Below are 22609 nucleotides of genomic sequence, written 5' to 3'. Positions count from 1 at the left end.
AGAATTATTGACTGCTTTAACTGTTGAAAAATAGCAGATGTAGATCTGCTATTTTTGAAAATGTTGTGAAAATGTGTGCAAATCTTTGAACATAATGTATTTTCAAAGCGAACGTTTGTAACTCAAATTTTGCTTCTGGGTGGTCCCTGGAACTAGATATTTTGAGATGGGGGTCCGTGGCCAAAATAAATATCATTTTGGGGGTCCTTGACATGAAAAGGTTTGAGAACCACTGACATAGTAGTCTCTCAAGAACAGACTAACTGAGCTCCAGTTAAGTGAAAAGGACCTTTTCTTTTGACGATGGCTGGCCAGATTGCGGACATAGAAACATAGGGTTTTTCAAAAAACCTTAGAAGGATTCAAAAGACACTTATAGAATTAATCTATAATTAATAAGAATTAATTAATTATCAACGACAAAAACACAATTACATCGTTAATCGCAATTATTTGAGTGACAATTAATCGTCATGTAAAATGTCATATCGTGACAGGCCCTATGTTCAACAGAAAAACACGATGACCATAATTAATCATAGCACACAGACAACATGGCAGTTTAAGTCCCCAGTATAGCGCAGCAGAAGCATCATATAAGCGAGGCAGTTTGTTTAGTGGGACAATGGCTGAAGGAACAGAACTCAAACTAAAATAAACCTTTCCCCCATGTCAGAGTTCTGTATCCTCGTCCAGATGGCATGAGTTCGAAGTGGCCGACGTAAAGGGGACGATCAGTGTCATTTTCTATTGCGAGTGCTAAACACATGATGGCCTTATTGTTCATAGTCTCGCGAGGCCAGACTGTTGCCTCCGCGATTTGGGCAAATGCTCCCGGCATACAGTCTGGCAAACGGAAATAGAAACGATGAGTGCGAGATAAAGCGGATGTGACGCAACCGCTCCCTTGGTGCAGTAGCAATAACATGTCCTACTGGAAGCGTTAAGTCTCCTTTCAATATTTCTGGGGGCGTTATTTCGTCTTTCTCTGGGTGTTATTGGTGTTACCTCCATGATGTTTTCAAACGTTTTCTTAAACTATACACCCATAACAAGAATAGGCCGCTCGAATGACTTTGTCTGAGCTATTGTGTTTCTGTTATGCTTCCAATGGGACTACAGTTCAGTGCAACACTGGCTACTTCCGATACTCGCCGTTCGGGAGCTGCCGTTCCAGACTCTATATAGCATTCGGAGATTGTGGAATAGTTGTCTGGCTACGCGAGACTATATTGTTCATATCAAGAAAGAAAGAAATAAAGAGAGAGGGGGGGGGGGGGGGGGGGGGGGGGGGGGAAATACTAAGCTACTAAGTGAAACATTTCTGTGGCCGTTTGAGACCAAGAGCCACTTCCTACAAATCAAGAGTTTTGCACAGAAAAACAAGTTGTGCCGAGAAAGAAACGGGAGAGCTTTTTGGAGTGACTCAGCCACCTTGATGCAGCTGCCCCGCCATGCAGTCATCCTCCACAACACAAAGGGCCCCTCTGTTTAGCTCTGTTCAGCTCAGCCAAAATGAACTGCAGAAATCAAAAACATGCAGTTTTCCCAGGCCTCCCTCCTCCTCCTCCTCCATGCCATGAACAACTGGCTCTCCCTTCCCTTTCCACCACCAGACGATGATCGTCCAATTTCCTTCTTTTTGGACAACAATGGTCGGTTCTATCATAGCCCTTTAAAGAACAGTCGGTTCTCAAAACTTTTTCATGTCAAGGACCCCCAAATAATGTATAGTGTATGTATTTGGCCGCATACACCAGATCCTCTTCTGAAAAGGTTTTGTGAAATCTTCTCAACATTTCAATATATATATTTTTTTTTAAACATTAAAATAGCAGCGTGGTACAAAGTGACACACTGTGAGCTTGTAGATCTGCTATTTGGTGGTTAAAATGATTGTGATGCTACATTGAATACTTTTCCTTGGGACCCTCTGGAAACAAACTGTCTGTCTGTCTGTCTGTCTGTCTGTCTGTCTGTCTGTCTGTCTGTCTGTCTGTCTGTCTGTCTGTCTGTCTGTGTACCCTGAAGAGAGACGCTGCAGCCGTGTTCTTCCTGCTAATTCCTACAAGGTTGAGCCAACTAACCTTAAACTCTAACCTCATCCTAGTAGGGTTGAGACCCGGGCCAAACCACACCAAGGCAATAGTCGCAACTCCTTGCTACAAAACCGTTTTAAGGTCAACCAGGCCTTTCTATGTGGAGTTTGCATGTTCTCCCTGTGTCTCCTAGGGTATAGTTACCCTCACAAAAAAACATGCAGTAATCCTGGTCTCTATACTGCCTCCCTCTGGCCAGCCGGGGCGCCTGATGGAGTTCCTTCCACGTGCTACATCCAACCTGCTGTCAGGTGAAAGTAGTCCGGCTTGGACTCCTCATGCATAGAAGGAAGCATGAGGTCAGTCTGTTGCTCTCCCCAGGTTGGCAGAGGGAGTGTAGGCCCCAGGATTACATTAGATCATTGGCACTGGGTGGAAAATGGGTTGCAAAAAAAAGGTCAACCGTACCAATGCAACTCCTTGCAACTGCCATTGGGGATAATGGTTGCAAGTAGTTGCATGTTGCAAGGGTGTTGAATGGCGAATCATTGGTGTGGTGTGGAGTGGGCAAGAGTTACGTTTAAAAAAATGTAACAACAACAAAAAAATCGTCATCCAAAACATTGCTGTCCTGACAAGTATAGTACGGTAATACCAACCCAACGTGTGTGTGTGTGTGTGTGTGTGTGTGTGTGTGTGTCCGTGTCTGTGTGTGTTCCAACGGAGGAGGGGGCGAATGACAAGAGAAAAACAGACGGTGTAATTATGTTCCCTCCAGGGTGTGAGCCCCCTCCCCTCCCCTCCCCGCCACCTCCTGTTTCTTCTTCATGGATCACACTCCACTCGGTTGGCACAACGTGAACCCTGACTGACATCACAGGTCAAAGGTCAGGCCACGTCCAACCGGCCATGTCTGGGAACAAAGGTCTGGTACCGATGACCTCACGTGAGGATCAGAGGATCCGGGGTCATCTAAACCCCCAAACCCAACACCCCCCCCCCCCACCACCACCACCCCTCTACCCCTCCCTTCCTCGCTCTCTCTCTCTCACGGATCTATTTTCCTTCTCTCGTCTTATTAGGAAGGAAACCCGGATTGGATTCGCAGATCCAGATCTTCAAATAGTTGACATTTTAATAAATCGTTTGGTGATGGTCTTCTTCTTTTTTTTGTTTTTTACTCATTCGAATTATTCGACCTCAAAGTATTCGAATAGTCGAATATTCTACAGGACTGGCCAAACTGTCAAATATTAAGTAAGCAAGAGGTGATCATTATCTGCGGAATCAAGTCACATTAAATGTAATACCTACAATTCCAAGTGCTTGTCAGGGTGGGGGTCATGGCCTAAAAAGGTTTGAGAACCCCTGGTATAGAGCATCGACAAATTCATCCACCAGGGGCATTGACAACTCATTCTTATGACTTCCTATCTGGCCAAGCTTTATAAACTATATATTTTTTAAAGAGAAAACTATAAAAATAAGCGAATATTCGACTCTGGTGAACAACGTCGAATAGTGACTTTGATATTCGAATATTCAAATATTTGGTGAATGCCCTAATACACAATGGTAGAGGCCTCCCTCTCTCCCTGGTACATACAGACAGACCTAGATCTCTGCCAGAGGAGATGATGTTTTTTTTAGAAGCCACTTCTTGACCCCAGTATCAGCCTTTCTAGACGTTCGTCAGGAGACTGTCTGTATGCTGTTTTAGGAGGAACGAGCCACTTCCTTCTGCGTTTCCTAGTAACAAAACACAAGTAAACAGTTCGACTTCCTCGCTCCGAGGACGGTTTTCCTCCACCCACCTTCTTCAGCACGCTGTCCAGGGTCTCCGGTCGGCTGATGTCGAAGCAGATGAGGACGGCGTCCGAGTCGGGGTAGGACAGAGGACGCACGTTGTCGTAGTAGGGTGAACCTGGAGAGACAAGAGGAGTCAAAACATGAGATTTTATTGTTTTTATTTTTGCATGAAAAAGGAGGCACGTTTCACCAAATATTCTTCCGATAAAGCAATTGAAGTGGGAAAACTAAAATCATACAGTTGTGGGAGAATTGTGGTCGAACATAGCTTGTAGATCGGCTATTTTCGGCAAAGAGGTTTGGTGTAGAGGGGGGAAAATAGCAGACTAAGAATAGAGTAAAAGGTCAAGTTTATTAGGTAATGACGGCTCAAGTGGTTAAATATCTGAAAACTAAAATTGACATGAATCCAAAATACACTGATGATTGTGCTGTCAAACAATGAAACTATATATAGAACCTATGAAAAGGTTGTGGGGGTCCCTGCTTCATCTCTCTCTCAAATAAGGGGTCCTTGGCCTGAAAACGTTGAAGACCCCTGATGTATTTGTTAGGTTGCTGGCCTTTAGCCTTATCAGAGAGTCAAGATGCCATGATTGCACAGGCTCCCTGCTGTTTACTGTTTTGGGTACAGCTTGGTCTTCTAGTCACAAAAGGCCAGTTCCTCCCTTATCTTTCTACATACAGTAGCTATTCTTTTTGCCGGCTGTCTCTAGTCTAGAGCAGGGGACTTCAACAGGGGGTCCCGGTAACTCAGTTACTACAACGGGGGGTTTGGGGGGGGCACCGTATATTTGTGTGATAGGACCTTTTTTATATCTTTACATTAACCACTTGAACCCAAACCTCCATATTCTGTGGAACATTAGTGTTAGCTTGTAGATAAAAAGGAGCAAACAAAGTATAGAGCCAAAGGTCTAAGTATAAAGTACTAAGTATTTCCCTGCTTCATCTCTCTCTCTCAGCTAAGGGGTCCTTGGCCTGAAAAACATTGAAGACCCCATATCTAGAGAGCTATTTAACTATCAAACGACAGTGATGTAATAAACTAACTAACACATATTGTGAAATGTCTCAGACTCCTTTGGCCTCAGTAAATACTGCTTGATCCCAGATGATTTGACATATTTGTAAAGGACTTCTATACCATGAAGGCTATTATTTCCCTTTAATGCTAATGAAGCACATTTTTTAATGCTTAATGCTTTTAATAAAGCGCAGAGGACATCCGTGAATCAATACAATCACAGGCAAGCAGCTCAACAGCTGAGATAAGCCTGCTTGATGCACAGAGTGGGAACTATAGTAGCACAGTAGAATACAGTTATTTCTGACCATAGAAGAATACTGTCATTTCTGCCCAGCGCACATAACATTGCCAGCAGCCTCACCTTGGGCTCATTAAACAAAATAGGAACTTCATGAAATGAAACAATGGGAGAAAATAGTTTATTTATTTTTGGAAAGATTGCTAGCTATGCATGAAATGTTTTTTCCATCGCCATTGGCAATTAGGTCTCTCAACTCCTGGAGAGTGTAAATAAAATGGAGAGTGTAAATAATATGCCATTAGTGCATTTAGTGGACACCATTATCCACCATGGCTGCATACTGTATATCTTTAGTATGGGCGGCACCATCGGTCATTGCACCCCCTCATCCTGGTAGTAAATTATTGCAATTCACCAGTGGTGTAAAGTAGCTAAGTACATTTACTCAAGTTCTTTACTTAAGTTACTTTGGGTAATATTTTACTCTACTGGAGTATTTCCAAATTTCAATACTTTTACTTCTACTTCAAAGCATCTCAGATACAAATATTGTACTTTTACTCACTTATAGCCTATACAATCATTTGAAAACTTGAGGTTTCTCTCTAATTATGGAATCTTTTAATGTCTGATGAGGCAGCTTTTGTGTTCCATTTTATATAATAAGATGAAACATCTCAGATACAGAGACGATAGGCCTACGATCAACTTTAGCAGAGGCACTTCTTCAGTGGCATCAGTTCAGAAAAGGCTAAGGTATGGCAACATGGCTGGTGTAAAGACACCAGTCATGTTGCCATACCTTAGCAACAGGTATGATACATTTATTTTAAGAAGTACATTTTATTTTATTTTTCCCCGTTTCTACGGTTTCTTGGGCTGGATATGGTAGCCTGGAACGGTTGTTCAAGTGCAGCTAAACTGGCATGTTAGTAAACGTGCCACAATTAACAATAAAATGCATTGCACCTGTGCAGCTGACCTGCGGAACCTGGGAATATACCATTTTGTCAAGATGGGGAGAATACAATTTTGTAAAATGTTGCATTTGTAGTTATTTTACTGTAATATAACAACATAATAACCAGCACAGATAGACAAAGAGACATTCATGGATTTATATTTAAAAGTAACTTTTATTTTCCCCCTGGACCCAGGGTATGGCAGCTGCATACCCCTGCCATACCCAATTGACGCCCCTGCACTTCTTATCCGACTGGTGACGAAATGCCTCTCAGAATAACAAAAGGAAGACTAAATGCAAACAGATATGACCTCACAAACTCCTAAAAAAAAACAATCCTACCAGGGCATCTAAAAACAGTCTCTGTCATGACAAACACCACCTTGACTCTCAAGCGTCAGCAGCAGCATGGTGGAATGCTGTGCCCCATGCCAGGAATTCTCGGAATCTCAGTTATATATCGTCGTTGTCGGGTGGAAACCTTGTATGTCCAAGACAGCACTAAACTAGTGAAAATGGCAGATCTACAAGCACACAACGCCTCGCACCGCGAGGCGTTGCTTGTAGATCGGCTGTTTTCGCTACTTTTGTGCGACAGTCTTGTATGATGAAGCAGGGCCTCACTTGGTAAAAAAACATACAAACTTGAAACTTGGAAATACAAGGTTTCTGCCCGACAGTGACGATATTTTTTTCTCTTCCAGTCAGATTACTAGCTCCTCCTCCTACCTAGGAGATGCCTCAGTCAGGAACTCCAAACAGAGCAAGGTGATGATGGCTTCCTATCCCCCGCCTCACCCCGCCCGGGTTTAGCTGACAGGTACACAAACAAACCCCTGGAGATTCCCGAGGGGAGACTGGGGGGGGATTTGGGGCTGTGGTATTTAATCATGGCTGCTGGGAGAGGTGGGACGAGAGGGGGTTCCTCCTGTGCCTCTTGGATGTGTCACCGACAGCTGCTGTTATTTGAGGATGATGACAACACAAAGGCGTTGCCTCTAGGAAGCCTCATACTGTGTGGACTGACTGACTGGGGAGACAGGAGTTCCTCTGCAGGAGAGGAATGTATAAGCGACTAACTATAACCCCAATGCAAGCAAAACTGCACGTCGGCCCCTTCATGCCGAATATGGTTGAAATTCACAAAACCTTTCTTCTTCGACCACTTGAAACCCTGCAGCGCTGAACCTATTCTGGACAAGACGTGTCATGCTAAGCAGCAGGCGAAACATTTGGGGTTGAAAACAGGTGGACATTATTTGGGTGGCGAAAATAGCAGACACGATACGAGCTAAACGACGACGTGTCACGTTGCAACACGACTTGTGACCTTGTAGATCTGAGTTTAAACTAGTTGGGCTTCCTGTTTACTTGTGATAGAGAAGTGAATTTCAAAGTGGGATCCGGGGACCCCCCCAGGGGTCCATGGAGGGGTTCAGAGGGGGTCCCCAGCTAAAGTAGTTAATATTGCGTCACAATCGTTTTAACCACTTTTTCCGTTTACATGTTTGATATTCAAAAAGAGCAGATCTACAAGCTCACAGCGTGTCGCTTTGTGGCACGCTGCGAGCTTAATACATCTGCTAATACTTTTTAGTTTTCTGAAGATTTGGAATAATTCCGATTAAAAAAAAAGAAAGTCTCCTTCTCTTCTGGGCACAAAACATATTCAGATGGAGGGGGTCGGCAGCCAAATATATATATATCAATTTGGGAGGTCCTTGTCACACAGAAAAACGTTTGAGAACCACTGTTGGAAGTAGTTTGACAAGGTAATGACATCTACAGGTTGGGTCTGGATGAGAGCTTATTTGGCTGAAGTCCATGCAGGCCAATGGAACAACATATGGCCATCAGGTTAGACAAACATCTCAACCTTAATACTGAACTCCCAACACAACTCAAGAGTTGGCTTGAGCAAGAACGAACTTGTTTTTTTCAACGACATTCTGAACTCTTTAACATGACGTGATGTGGTTTGGTTTGGTTTGGGAAAATGTCACAATTTATTCCGCCACTAAATTTCACACAGAACCAACTGTTTATTATGTCAATTACTTGTAGTCATTTTAATCTTTTTTTTTTTTTTTTTTTTTAATCATTATTTTTTTTATCACCAAGTGATTTGCAGCTGTAATTTAAACATTTTTTGAGCGACTGGGCCATGCCGAGTGGTGCACTCACTGCACGCCCCTTCTGGCTGATAGGCTGACAATGTGTGCGTGTGTGTGTGCATGCGTGTGTGTGTGGCGTGAACGATTTTGTCATCTCAGTGACAAAATATATTCTATGTATCTTTTGTTGAATACTATGCTTGAGTGCCGGACATAAACCAACCGGCACGTTTGGGGGAAGTGAGGACATTTCCAGACAGCGGAGCATGGAAATAATGTGGCCTTCCTTCACCTATAACACCCATTAGGTCACCACCACGTGCAGCCCTCTATCGACCAGGAGAGCACAGTTTAGGTAAGATAGCGTCTGAGTTGACGGGACATATGGGTTCATTACAGGCAGCCATGCTGCTGAATGAATGATGTGGAACTAGACTAGACAAACAATGACACATACAGACACACACACACACACACACACACACACACACACACACACACACACACACACACACACACACACACACACACACACACACACACACACACACACACACACACACACACACACAGTGTACAGAGTCCACTGAACCACTGACTGACTGACAGCTCATTATAACCCTCCTTGTTGCTCAAGTCTGAGCCCTCAGCAACAACAACGCACAGACCAGCCCACACCCTCCCCTGCTAGACAGAAAATGTGTACATGGCCAAGTCCCTATAATACTGGGAGTTGTGAAACGGTGCGGAAGGAGCCTCCCAAGCTAGCACCGTTTCCTAAACAATTAACTCACAATATGTAAAACATGTCATTAATGTCGTTCCTGCTGTTCCTCATACTGCCGACCAGGTGAAGTAATCACACATTGAAGCTTTGACCTTTCCTATGAAATACCTGAGACCATTAGTTTTCTCTCTCTATCTCACACGCACACGCACACACACGCACAGAGAGCTAATGCCATCCCCTGTTGTGAAAAACAACATTGTTATCATATAAAATCAAAGACAAGCTTATAGTCAGTCTGGCTACACTGGGATTTACAGGAGAGCCATCCACAATATTAATTAACGCATCAAGACCTCAGGCCAACTCTACAATATGCCTTCTAAATCAGTGCAGTAGTAGTTCAGTTAACTTTTTTTTAGGACCACCTAAATGATATGATATATACATGTATACATGGCCGCGGACCCCATCTGAAAAAATTTGTGCCATGGACCCCCAGAAGAGAAGATTTCTCAAACACATACAATATTTTCCAAGAGAATGTTCAAAAATCTCAGATGAACAAGCTTGAAGATCTATTTTTTTGAAGAGCCCAAAGCTAAAATCTAAAATGACACAGAGAGTTGCTTTCACGTTTTTAATGGTTTAAGCCATTCTTCCTTAAAAGAACAGATATTTGACTGTGTCATGGTTTATAGCCACAGATATTTGACTGTGTCATGGTTTATAGCCAGAATCATCAACCTAGTGTACTACATAAAAACACCTTTCCAGGAGAACGAAGTCCTGCAAAACAGGACAACATCAAGATAATAATATATAGCCGTTGTGTACAGTCTGAGAAAACAACATTTAGAGCGCTGCTGCGTCTTCCATTTGTAAACCGATAGATCTAAAAGGTGCTGAAGACCTTCCTCCACCCCCCACACACACCTCCCCACGCCCCCTCCCCGCCCAGCGACACAGAACAGGACATTAATCTCCTGGTGATGATGGAGAACACGTTGTTAATGTGCTGAGCAAAGCATTCTCCCGGGACCTCCGCTCAATCGGGGGGGGGGTTACTGCATCCCTGACCACTGACACGCACTCATTTCTCATCACAAAAGCAAGACCGGCCCTCCATGCGCTGCCGTACTGTAGAACTGCAGATATGGACGACAGTGGTGGTGGTGGTGGTGATACATCTCCCATTGTGAGTGAAATAAAGTGAGTTAGACAGCTAGTCAGCTACCTAGGAACACTGGAGAACATTTTCCGTGACAATGTTCTGACAGGTTAGCATTGAGGGATCAGAGGAATCGGATCCAACATTGGAGGAACCCGGAGCCATTTTGGAACCGTTTCCAGAACCGGTTTGTATCTACACTGTCAAGAGCCGGACTTCACACGTCTGCTATGCAATTACAACACCCAGGGTTCTCAAACATTTGCATTTCAAGGACCACCATGAGAGTGTACAAATGGAACCAAATGGACCTGTGAAGGTCCATTTGGTTCCATTTGTACACTCTCAAGAGTTACAGACCTTTAAGGTTCCAGTTGGAACCCACCTCAAGTAACCCAGAGGGTCCCTCTACCTCATTTAACACATTTCCCACTGGGTATAGTTATTACAACTCAGAAATGCAACTCCGTCAGCGATTTTCATGATTTCACCTTATTTCAAAGGACCCACGGAAGCCATGGGCGTGAACACGATGAGTGTACATGCTGTTTGTAACGTCCAACGATCATGTCTTCTTTCACCACGTGAAGAGAAATTGCGACTGCGACGATCTGTTCTTCAGTTAGGCCTATGGTCCGTTGAAAAAAAGTGTATTTTTGACGATCAACACAATCTGGGAGCAGAATCCGAGATAAATCCACTTTTCTGAATTCTCTACCATTGATCTGAATGGAAAACCGGATGTCCGGGTGGCCTCATCTCCCGAAGGATCATGGGAAATTGAGTCCCTGCATTACTGCTGGGTGTATCGGACGGCCGTCTGATACTAAACAATGAAAAGACCGATGTACGCGTTTTTGGCGGATATGGCGGCCAAAGTGTTGTATATATAGGAATCGTTTAAAGGGAACCGTTAAGGAATCGGAGCGTTACGAGGGAATCGTTAAAGGATATCCTATCCACCACCCCCCACCCCACAATTGAAGGGATTTTTACACTCTCTACTACTTCTACTCTCAAGAGGTGAATCATGAACTCTGGGGACTTCAGCGTGTTGCGGTTCAAAGCACAACCCCCCTGCCCTGTGACATCCATCCCATAGGGTACATACTGTGTCATGAACTAGGCCTGAGGTGACAACAACCGCAGCACAAAGAGACAAAAAGACACCAAGTGTGGCTCCTGGGAGGCAGGGGGTGGTTAGCAGAATGCCCTATAGATGACCTCCCAGTTACGGCTAATGAGCCACTTAATGGAAAGCTCATTAAGACCTCTGCACATTAGAGATACAAAACGGCCATAGAAGACAAGACGCCCTGCAACGCAAGGTCCGCTCTCCCCCTGCCTTTCATCTCATTTTAGCGCCACTTGACTCTGCAGCATACCTTCACAAAACTCTCTCTCACTCTCTCTAATGACATGACTGATGAAGAGAGGACTCCGAACGTGCACAAACATGACCCAGTTCGGCGTGTACAGGTTGTTGAACCAGAGGGTGGGAGAGCTGGAGGGGAGAAAGCAAAGCTAGCCCCACACAGAGAGAGAGAGAGAGAGAGCTGGAGGGGAGAAACTAGCCCCACACAGAGATGAGGAAAGTGCACTCAGTGTTGCCCCAAAGACCTGGCTACTACAACTCTGTTCCACTTACTACAGAGATATGTTGGTCATGGTAACATTTGGCAGCGTTTCACATTACACCCACCGCTATTTTTAAGACCCTTCTAATGGTCCACACCGCCAGGATTTTGCCTACCTTTACGTGGGCGCGCGCGCGAATCCATTGCGCGATGGTTCACCGATTGCATTCACAATACGATCCAGGCACGGTAAGCAACAAAACACTACAGCCTTCCATCGCTCAAAGCGAAACCTACTGAGCGCCACGCTGGTGTTGCACAACATTGAACCGGATGACATTTCAGCAGACAGGATACAGGCGTCGTTGTCCCGCCCCCCCATTTCCGTTCTGGAACATCCAGATCCGTTTTTTGTGAATAGGGCCGTTCCATAGAGCGCTATGGACGGCGAATCGGCGATCATACTTTTTTGTTTTATAGTTATTAAAGCTAATTGATAACTCGTCATATTCGTCATAAGCAGAGTGGACCCATAAATATAGCTCGTCAAACTCGTCCTATGCAGTGGGTGAGTTAAAGACCGACATTCTTAAACCACTTAAACCTAAAACACTTTTATATGCAGAGATCATCTGCCAACTGTGCAAATAAATACCAACACAGTAACAACAGCAGTAAACATGCTCACCTAACCAATCAGAAAACATGAACAAACGCCTTGCGTGTCTGCATTCAGTGCCGAGGCTGATGCTTGTCAATCAGTCGTTGCCTGTATGCATCACCTAAGGCGCGCATGCATACAAGTGTGCATGCGTGACGAACGGAACGTGTGTTACGGAGTTATGGGTGATTTAAGGTTTACGTAGTGTAATGGTCCCTGTTTTGAGGGGCTAGATAGATACCTTTATTATCCCACGGGGGAAATTCAGTTGCCCAGAGGCAGCATAGGGCTGAATGTCACCCTATTGAGAAAAGATCGTTTTCAGAAAAGATACAATTATGAATGTTCCAGGTGGTCCCCAGCTATATTATGGAGAGTTGGTAACCAAATGGACCCAGCTCTTGAGAGTGTAAAATGAAACCAAATGGACCCGTAGCCGTAAGGGTCCAGTTGGTTTCATTTTACGCTCTCAAGGGTTACATTATTGTTCAACATCTGCATTAGTTCCTTTACAAGAAGTCTACACAATTAAGATACTGTACAAGAATTGTTATTTTGATTGTTTGCCTGTTATCTCTCTTACGGTACCAACATCAATACAGCGTCGAAAAAATCGTATCCAACGATAACAAAATCTACGTTTTGGGGTCTGAGAGGCTAAATCTCATCAAATGGTGGTTTCCGTGGCTAAAATGCCGAAATAAATAATGGACCTTGATATGAAAAGGGTTGAAAACCACTGATCTGCACCATGCATAGGGTTGTTTGTAGATCTAATTGATTTCAGGGGGTGGGGAAGGAGGCCACAGACAGCAGGAGGCTATTGTGACTATTGTCTACTCTAAAGATCTCCCTCTGCCCAAAATTCCTTCCCTCCTCCCCTGTCCAGTCACACCAACTGTGTGAGCTCGCAGGCAGGCAGGCTGGGTGGGGGGGGGGGGGGGGGATTTACAACCCAACTATCTCCCCAGGCTGGGGGGCTACAGGAGGTAATTACCAACAGACCTGGAGCAGCTGGAGATTCCCCAGAGAGGTGTGTGTGTGTGTGTGTGTGCAGCATTTTGTAACACTAAGAACAAGTCACCCTAAGTGATGCAAGCAAGTGGGTGTCAACATTATAGCGCACCGCACGCACCGCGCACACGCGCACGCGCACACGCACACGCACACACACACACACACACACACACACACACACACACACACACACACACACACACAGCACACACACACACACACACACAGCAGTCATAGGTATCAGAAAGAAAGGAAAAAGATTGTAAAATAACTGATTTGGCCAGGTTTATAATTGGCGCACACACACACATACAGTATGATTGGGAAAACGCATGAGGCTGTGAAGCTGTGTGTGTGTGTGTGTGTGTGTGCGTGCGCGTGCGTGTCTCCCTGCATGCTCACTGCAGGCATGGAAAGTGGGAGGGGAGGGCTCAGCTTGCTATAGAGGACCTCCCCTTGAACTGATTCTGAAGCAGTCTTGTCATATTCCGATACAACACTCCACTTGCACAACTAGTTTCCTGCTTAGGATTCAGCCTTAGTGTAATAATCACGCTATACAACAACTGGCATAGCGGCTAACAATGTGTGACACGTACATTTAGTTTTAAACGCATGTCAGGGTGTTACAAAAAATTGTTATTATTATAGACATGATCTTCTTACCTGATGTGTCCCAAAGACTCAGCTCTATCCTTTGAGTGTCAATTTCAAAACTGGCAGTGTAGTTCTCGAAGACTGTGGGAACATAATTCTAAAAAAGAAAGAAAAAAAAGAAAAGGCCAGAAACAGCAATATTGTTAAAGAAATCATTAATTATCAATTAATTGCACACCTATAATGTCAGAAACAAACATACCAACCAAGACAGGCTTTTAGCTGTCATCATCATTCATCATGAACAACTACTAACACTCATGTCCGGCATAGATAAGTTACTCTGTAACAAACACACCCTGTATTGTAAATTGTCACCAAACAAACAAGCCAATGAACGCCCTTTCTTTATCATCCAAAAAGGCAAGATTAATAATATCTAGGTCTAGGATCTTGGGGTCCAGGGACCTCTCAGGGTTCCTTGAAGGAGTTCCGAATGGACCCCCCTTACAGGTCTGTAACTCAGACAGTGTACAAACGGAACCAAATGGACCCTTACAGGTCTGTAACTCTGACAGTGTACAAATGGAACCAAATGGACCCTTACAGGTCTGTAACTCTGACAGTGTACAAATGGAACCAAATGAACCCTTACAGGTCTGTAACTCAGACAGTGTACAAACGGAACCAAATGGACCCTTACAGGTCTGTAACTCTGACAGTGTACAAATGGAACCAAATGGACCCTTACAGGTCTGTAACTCTGACAGTGTACAAATGGAACCAAATGAACCCTTACAGGTCTGTAACTCAGACAGTGTACAAACGGAACCAAATGGACCCTTACAGGTCTGTAACTCTGACAGTGTACAAATGGAACCAAATGAACCCTTACAGGTCTGTAACTCTGACAGTGAACAAATGGAGCCAAAGTTACCCTTTTTTTTTACAGGTCTGTAACATAACAGTGTACACCCAAAGGAACCCTTATAGGTCTGTAATTATTGAGCAGTGTACAAATGGAACCAAATGGACCCTTACAGGACTGTAACTCATTGACAGTGAACAAATGGAACCGAATTGACCCTAGTCTGTAACAAATGGAACCCCCCTTTACAGGTCTATAACTCCTGAGTAGTGTTCAAATGGAACCAAATGGACCCTTCACGGATCCATTTGGTTCCATTTGTAGTAAACTATTCGGAGTTATATGGGAGGATGTCCTTGAAATCAACATATATGAGAACCAACCACTGATCTAGTATATAGGCTATAATAACACTAGCCATACATCATAACTCTTGTAGAGTGCTTTTATTTTGGGACGTTAACAGTTAATATATGTGTTATGTATATGTTAATAAAAGCACTCTACAAGAGTTATGATGATTTATGGCTATAATAACACATTACTCATTCATTTTCCAGCATACATACATTACACATACATGCATCCAGAGACCACCAACAACAGCAGCCTGCCTACCTCTGGAAAGCAGTCCTTGGCGAATAGGTGCAGTAAGGCAGTCTTCCCACACTGGCTGTCCCCCACCACCACTATCTTGCACTTCACGCTGCTCTGGTTGCTGCTAGGATCCATCATGTAGTGTCCGACGGCGGGTTTAAAAGGTGACAGGAGAAGCTTCGGGACGGATTTAGTCTCCTTCATTCAGTGACTTAATTTGTTTCCACCCCAAGAAGTGCCTGGTAAAAAAAAAACGAGTTCTTCAGAAGCTCAGATGAAGGACATTATAATGAGGCAGATATTATTCCAGTTATAGACGATCCAAGTCACTCCAGCAGCAGCGGTAGTGATAGTAGTAGTGATACAGATACTGTAACCTTACACTGGATAGCATGCTCTATCTATGACTGACGGGATGACGCCGCTCCAGCTCTTTATATACGGAGCTGGGGAGAGGTATACAGTCTGCTCCCATAGCCCAGGAGCACGGCCGCGCTGTGATTGGCCAGTTGCCGGTGGACAAAACTATTACATTATTATAGCCTATTATTTATTATCCTATTATAGTGCATAGATTAAGAATGACGTTGATTCGAATATTTCCTATATTATTTTAGTAGATACCAGTGTTCGTGCAATGTGTTGACAGCAAGCATACCAAATGTTTAATGTTAATTCTCTTTTCTTTCTTTTTGTATGTTGTAGGCTACTTTCTGTGTTATTTAGCCAGATCTATGTCCATATCTGTTGATTGTAAGCAGGCCACAGTGGGAATAAGTCTATGGATTTACTTATTAAAATCCTTGTCTAGCCTACTTGTATGTTGCTTGCAAGCAATTCAATAAATCAAATCAAATCAAATCAAATCAAATCAAATGCAGGCGTTAGCTAGGGTTTTATGTTGCTTACCTGAATGCATAGGCCACCGATTCATTCATTAAGTTCTGCTTGTTCTTCAGCTAAAACTAAAAACTAGCTAAAATCATGGCTAAAATGTTCATGTAAAAATAAGCAGCGGTCGCCCGGCAACCAACCAACAAGCCAATTACAGCGCGGACGTTCCTTCGGGCCATGGGATGTAGACTCTCTACCAGAGCTGTCAAGCCTCCCACCCTGGAAAAACAGCGCCCCCTATGTGCCAATAACTTTCTCCTGTAGAGCAGTGGTTCTCAAACTTTTTCATGTCAAGGACCCCCAAATTGACACTTGCCTGCAGACTCCCATTTGAAAAGATATGCCAGGACCCCGCCATAGGAGATGATTTTAATGGCTCTAACAGTGATTCAGAACCATTTTAATTTCAAAGACCCCCAGTTTGACATGCATTAGCCTACGGACCCCCAATTTAATGGCATTTCTATCTCTGAGACCCTATTTTATATTGTAAAATCAATGTTAATTTAACTCTGAGAGTGTACAAATGAAATGGACCGTGCATTTGGTTCCATTTGTACGCTCATTTATACTGTAGCCTATACACTCTGGATTACAGAGGCTCCATTTGGTTCCTATCTATGACACCCTCAATGACCCCTGGGGGTCTTCGGACCCCACTTTGAGAACCACTGCTGTAGGGAATGGGACAGATCTGTCAAACCAAGGAAGGATACAAATAAATATATGCTATTTGTTATGTTGTTCAGTATTAGTTACAGTAGTTAGGCAAGATTTGATTTATCGGTACGTTTTATAACCAGATGTCAAAATTGGCGTTGGCATTTATTCCTATAAAGAATATTTTATGCCTTGGTGAAACATCTTATATTCTTTTTATTTCACAACAAGATCCAGAGGAATGCTCTCCCAAAGACATTTTCATGAGGGTGAACATGGAAAGTGACTGCTGAATGAATGTGTTGATAATGATTTCCCCATAATAAGCAGCCGAGCCAAGCCGTTTGTTCGGAATTCAGACTGGGCTAAGTGAGGATTTAAGGAAGGTAATCAAGTGGTTTATGATTCAAGAGTCATTAACTAGTTAACTGAAAAGATGGGGTGAAAGGTATTAAATAGACAGAAGAATAGGCAACAATATGTATTTCTTTCTTTCTTGCTTTCTTCACTTATTAGTCCTGTTTAGCCTTGAAATGAGAGCCTTGTAAAGAGTAGAGTGTAGGGAAACAACACTTTTAAGAGATCTCTTTTCAGCAGAATAGTCTATTTCTTGGAGCTCAAACTAATTTTAAAAGCTACACTGTGTGGTGTGCAGACAAAGCTAAAGGTTGCTTTTCAGTTTTACCACTGCAATATTTCTGTTTAGGTGTTTCTTTTCTTCCTTTTTTTGTCTTTCTTTTTCTTTTTAGTTATATTTCAACTCAGACTAATATAAGAGCTGTTTTGTGGACCAACCTGTTCTCCTGGCTATTTTGTCAACTTTACACTGCACTGGTTTGGAAAGGTGATTGCAATACAATATTGTGTGCGTGCGTACGTGCATGCGTGCATGTGTGCGTGGCGTGCATACATAAATGTGGAGTATGTGTGCATGGAGTGTGTAGCTAGCTATGCTCAGGCTACGCTCAAGCCTCACTCACACAGACTACCCTTCCAGTCAAAAGTTCGGACACAGCTTCTCACACACTTTTAACTGGTACGTGAAATCTGTGTAATCGCAGTATCGCACGTATCCCATTCATTTCCAATGGGGGCATGCGATGCAGCCCGGCGATTACGATACGGCAAGGTTCACACTGATGTGCCGTAGCTGACGGACTGTCACGGATAGATTTTATTTGAATGTTAGTCTCAACAAACTTCATTCAAATCTGGTCTGTTCGTCGGATCCGAGAAGCCAATGAAAGCAGCGCTGCTGTGCGTATAGGTGTGCCTGTGGGAAATGCGGGAAATCACTTTCCAACAACAACAGCATCGCCCAGGACACACCTACGCGCCGGAGCCATGACGGACTGGTGGCGTACAGAACTGCGTTCCATACGGAGTAGAGTTCTCAAATTCAGCCCGAACCCGACCATACCCGAAACCGACCTGACATTTAGTGTATGGTATGGCCTAAAATGCATGCTATCTAGTGGGGCCGGGTAGGGCCTCGGGCCGACTCGGTTAGGGCCCAGTTAGGGCCGGGCCTTAATTTTCAGGCCCATTGAGAACTCTAATACGGAGCCGGTGTGAGCGCGCCTGCTGTACACCACCAGTCCGCCTCGGCTTTTTATTAGTTCTATTTATGAGCGTCCAGCGAAGCTTGGCCAATGTGACCCTGGGCGTACAACAAAATGTGAGCGCTTTGTGCCAAGATGTAGGCCAGATGTATAGGCAACGCTTCGGGACACTTTGTCCGGGATGCTTCGTCCCGGACAAAGCCAGATGATGGAGCTTAGCTCCTTCCAGGAGCACTGCTCAAAAATAGTACAATAGGCCTACAGTACTTGAGTAAATGTACTTAGTTTACACCACTGTATACTGTACTGTTCTCAAGGTATTGTAGGCTATACTCTCTGTACTTTACAGCTTGACTGTAGTGTATATCCTGGTGGTGGTGGTGGTGGTGGTGGTGTGAAGACTGTCTCTTCATGCACTCTCTCACTGCGGGGCCAACATCGGTACGGTGGCTTCCCCTGCCTGCCTCTGCCTCCAGCTGTTCGTCAGAGTGATGCATAATGAAGGAGAGAGAGAGAGAGAGAGAGAGAGAGAGAGAGAGAGAGAGAGAGAGAGAGAGAGAGAGAGAGAGAGAGAGAGAGAGATAGGATCCCCTTGCAGGAAGGAAAGCTCTTCATTTGCAGGCGGTGCCCCGGGGCCCGACGTTTAGTGCACCCCCCCCCCCCCCCCCCCCCCTCCTCCCCCTCCTCCCCTGCCTCACCCCAAATGAGCTGCTAATGGTATGACTGCAGCTAATGATGATCTTTGCCATGCAGCAGTGCACGGTGTCATTTCTCCCCCCGGCGTCGCCAGCTTTTGCGAGAGAAATAAGCAACCGCAGAAAACAACTAAGCCAAAAAGAAGCGACGAATAAGACCAGGTACACTCCATGAAGCGGGTGGGTGTCCAGGGTGTGGCCACATAAAAAACAACATTTTAACACTTAAACTTTTTGAGAAAAAAAAGAAAAAAAAAAGAAGAAGAAATAAACGCAACTAGCAAATCAAAGTCCCTAATAATAAACATACTTGGCATCACTGTTTCTCCCCCTGAATATATGGTAATTGCTGTAAACATGCATGCGGGTGCTGATATTTAGGCCTATGCCATGTCATGCTGTGGTGCTTGTTTTTTCTGGAATAGATAGAACATATTAAAATTCACCAAGTATATGAAATAAACAAATGATAATGAATGATTCACTGTAGCCTACTGAAACAAAAGAAAGGCTAATATATTTGATGCAATTGATTTCCACTTCAGACAAGACAAACCAAGCGAATCCATCTGAATTAAGTGCGGCCTGTGAAGACAGAGGCTAAAATAAACTCATCCCCACTGTTAAAGCAGTATCTTCTATTATATTATGGAGTGCACTGCTGGAGAGAGTTCAAAGTGCTCCTATGTGATTGCTGCTGACAGCGAGGGCTGAGATCCCCCACAGTGGCAAACAGGAAAGACTTCACGCAGACACACTGTGACAGACAAGGATGGCTGTCATCTACACTCTCCTTTGTCTAGGAGCATATCACTGTTGTCGCGTGGAAACCTTGTATGTCCAAAGCCGTTTATAAAAAAAAAGTGGTTTAAAATTGTGAAAATAGCTGATCTACAAGCACACCAACACAACGAGGCGTTGTGTGCTTGTAGATCTGCTATTTTCAGTGGGTGGGGACTTGAGTACAAGTGGATAAATATGTATTTTTAGACACACTAAGCCGGCAATTTCTTTGTTACTATTTACACCACCTCCCATAAGTCACATCTGCCCATGAAAGATTGAGGTGCATCTTGGGAATGGGCTTATTGTGTCTAAAAATACATATTTAGCCACTTGCATGCATGCGCTCAACCTGGGGACATGCATGCAAATCAAAATCATTATCGTTAAAATCATTAAAACGATAGAAAGAAGTAAATGAAAACATTTGATGACTCATCTTTTCTCTAATGACTATCTAAAATATGAACTTGTTTTTTGTTGTAAAAAAACAAAGTTGTCTTTTTATGAAATTAGGCCTGACTCAGAAATAGCTCACCTCACACTGAGTGTGATTTTTTAATTGTATTTAAAATGATATGCACGTTGTGAATATTCCTAGAACCTACTCTCCCTTATCTGGAGCTCATATAGGCCTACTGTATACTGGACGCCTTAAGCCCTTTTCTATTTAGATTAGTATGTAAAATGATGTCCCTTTGTGACTAAACTGAGATGCAGGGCCGGGGAATGACTCAATTCACACATGTGTGACAGGCCTCATTAACTGTTTTACCACAGCCATGTTATTATCACCAACCAGGGCTAATAATGTATGTAGCCTATGTGGTGTGTGTGTGTGTGTGTGTGTGTGTGTGTGTGTGTGTGTGTGTGTGTGTGTGTGTGTGTGTGTGTGTGTGTGTGTGTGTGTGTGTGTGTGTGTGTGTGTGTGTGTGTGGTTGTTTTCTGCAGCACTAGTTATTTTCACACAATTTAGTTAGGCGTTCTCCATGACTCTCGTGCGCGTTAATGGATATCGATGTGTCAAAGGGCTTACAATTAGGACCGTAGCCACCACACAGAACAAATACTTGTAAATTGTCACTAAATGCTGCTGGTGGTGGTATAAGTAATTAAATTCTGCTGCCAAGCTGGCAAGCGGCCAGCTTAATATTCAATGCTTGTTTTCCCATTATTATTTTTGGGACAACCGTCGTAAGCTAAGAAATGCAATTATAGCAGGTCAAATTAAAGATGGTTGAACTTCGCGAGTAAGATAGTTTTATGTCCTTCGCAGCAGTATCCTCATGATTTTATGCATTTGTTGAGCCCTAGGGGTCCAGGGGTCTTTAATATATATATTTTTTTCCCCCACTTTGATTATGGAGCCCACCCCACCTATGGTATACATATATGGTATATAAAAACAAGGCTCCAAACAGCCCAAAACAAACTAATTCGGCTTCTGCTTAACCTTCCATCTCGGGCTCACCTCACCGCGAATGACTTTCTAAGCGTGGGGTGGCTCACGGTAGCTGACAGAGTACAGCATCTTGCAATGGGCCTGGTGTACAAGATACACTACACCACTAAGATACCCATGTACCTGACTAAATACTGGTGTACAAGATACACTACACCACTAAGATACCCATGTACCTGACTAAATACTGGTGTACAAGATACACTACACCACTAAGATACCCATGTACCTGACTAAATACTGGTGTACAAGATACACTACACCACTAAGATACCCATGTACCTGTCTAAATACTTCCTAAACATACAACAGCAACTACAACACCAGAGGCAGCTCCACAGATCACGTCCAACCCAGCTTTGGCTCAATAAAAGGGTCAAATGTGTTCTCCTGCTATGCCGCTAAAATGTGGAACGCCGAAGGCCTTAAAGCATCCCTTCCTTCCTTAAAAACGGCACTGAAAAGCCACTTAAGAGGCGGCTGCTACTCGAAACTGGTAAAAGAAAACAAAGCCTATTATCCTTACCTCCCCTTGACCTTTATACTGTCATATTTCAGCATCTGTCCCTGTCCCTGGAGTAACTCTGAGGACCCCCGAGTGGTCCCGGACCCCCTGTTGAGGACCCCACAGTCTGTCCTCAGAGAGAGAGAGAGAGAGAGAGATAGAGAGAGAGAGAGCTGCGGGTGGGCTCGTGTCTGCCGCCAGAGCTGTCACTGCGTTGGAGAAAAGCGACCACATAATCTCCATATCTATTCTACAGGCACTTGTGCTTTCCTCTCAGTGTCTCTGTCTAGCCTACAAACACATACAGGCAGGGAGAAAGAGAGACACAGTACACACACACACATACAGGACACATACAAATATTTACACTGTACATAAAAACAGTCCAGAGTGCTATTTGTGCACAACCTTTCCCATGTGGATACATAGAGCAATATTGCGGGCAGCAAATGCACAATTCTTGGTTTTGTTAGATTTGCCAATTGCAATGTAACAGCTCTGAGAACAACACATCATTTCTATTCCCTTCAATTGTACATACAACATTGTATTGTTCTACTTTTTCTTTGGCAATGTTAACGTATGTTTTCTCATGCCAATAAAGCCCTGGGAATTGAGAGAGAGACACGCCTCATC

General features: G+C 43.8%; 1 protein-coding gene across 4 annotated transcripts in view; it reads right to left on the bottom strand.

Moving 5' to 3' along the window:
* LOC308308313 (rho-related GTP-binding protein RhoE-like) overlaps nucleotides 1-22257 on the bottom strand; it is a 28038-nt gene extending 5781 nt beyond the window's left edge. Inside the window, exons 1-4 of one of the 4 annotated variants that reach the window (XM_080753701.1) lie at nucleotides 21995-22257; nucleotides 15434-19004; nucleotides 14017-14104; nucleotides 3854-3963 (exon numbers count right to left, since the gene is read on the bottom strand). In XM_080753701.1, the coding sequence (XP_080609827.1) occupies nucleotides 3854-3963; nucleotides 14017-14104; nucleotides 15434-15616 (381 nt within the window). In that variant the 5' untranslated portion in view covers nucleotides 15617-19004; nucleotides 21995-22257. Of the gene's footprint in view, nucleotides 1-3853; nucleotides 3964-14016; nucleotides 14105-15433; nucleotides 19165-21994 lie in introns of those variants that run through there. The other 3 variants (XM_080753702.1, XM_080753703.1, XM_080753700.1) reach the window with 3 other exon arrangements.
* Nucleotides 22258-22609: the final 352 nt, after the last annotated feature.

This window comes from Nannobrachium achirus (genome assembly GCF_963921795.1).
Source record: "Nannobrachium achirus genome assembly, chromosome: 22".
Lineage (NCBI taxonomy): Eukaryota > Metazoa > Chordata > Actinopteri > Myctophiformes > Myctophidae > Nannobrachium > Nannobrachium achirus.
This window is presented reverse-complemented; position numbering and strand designations above follow the sequence as displayed.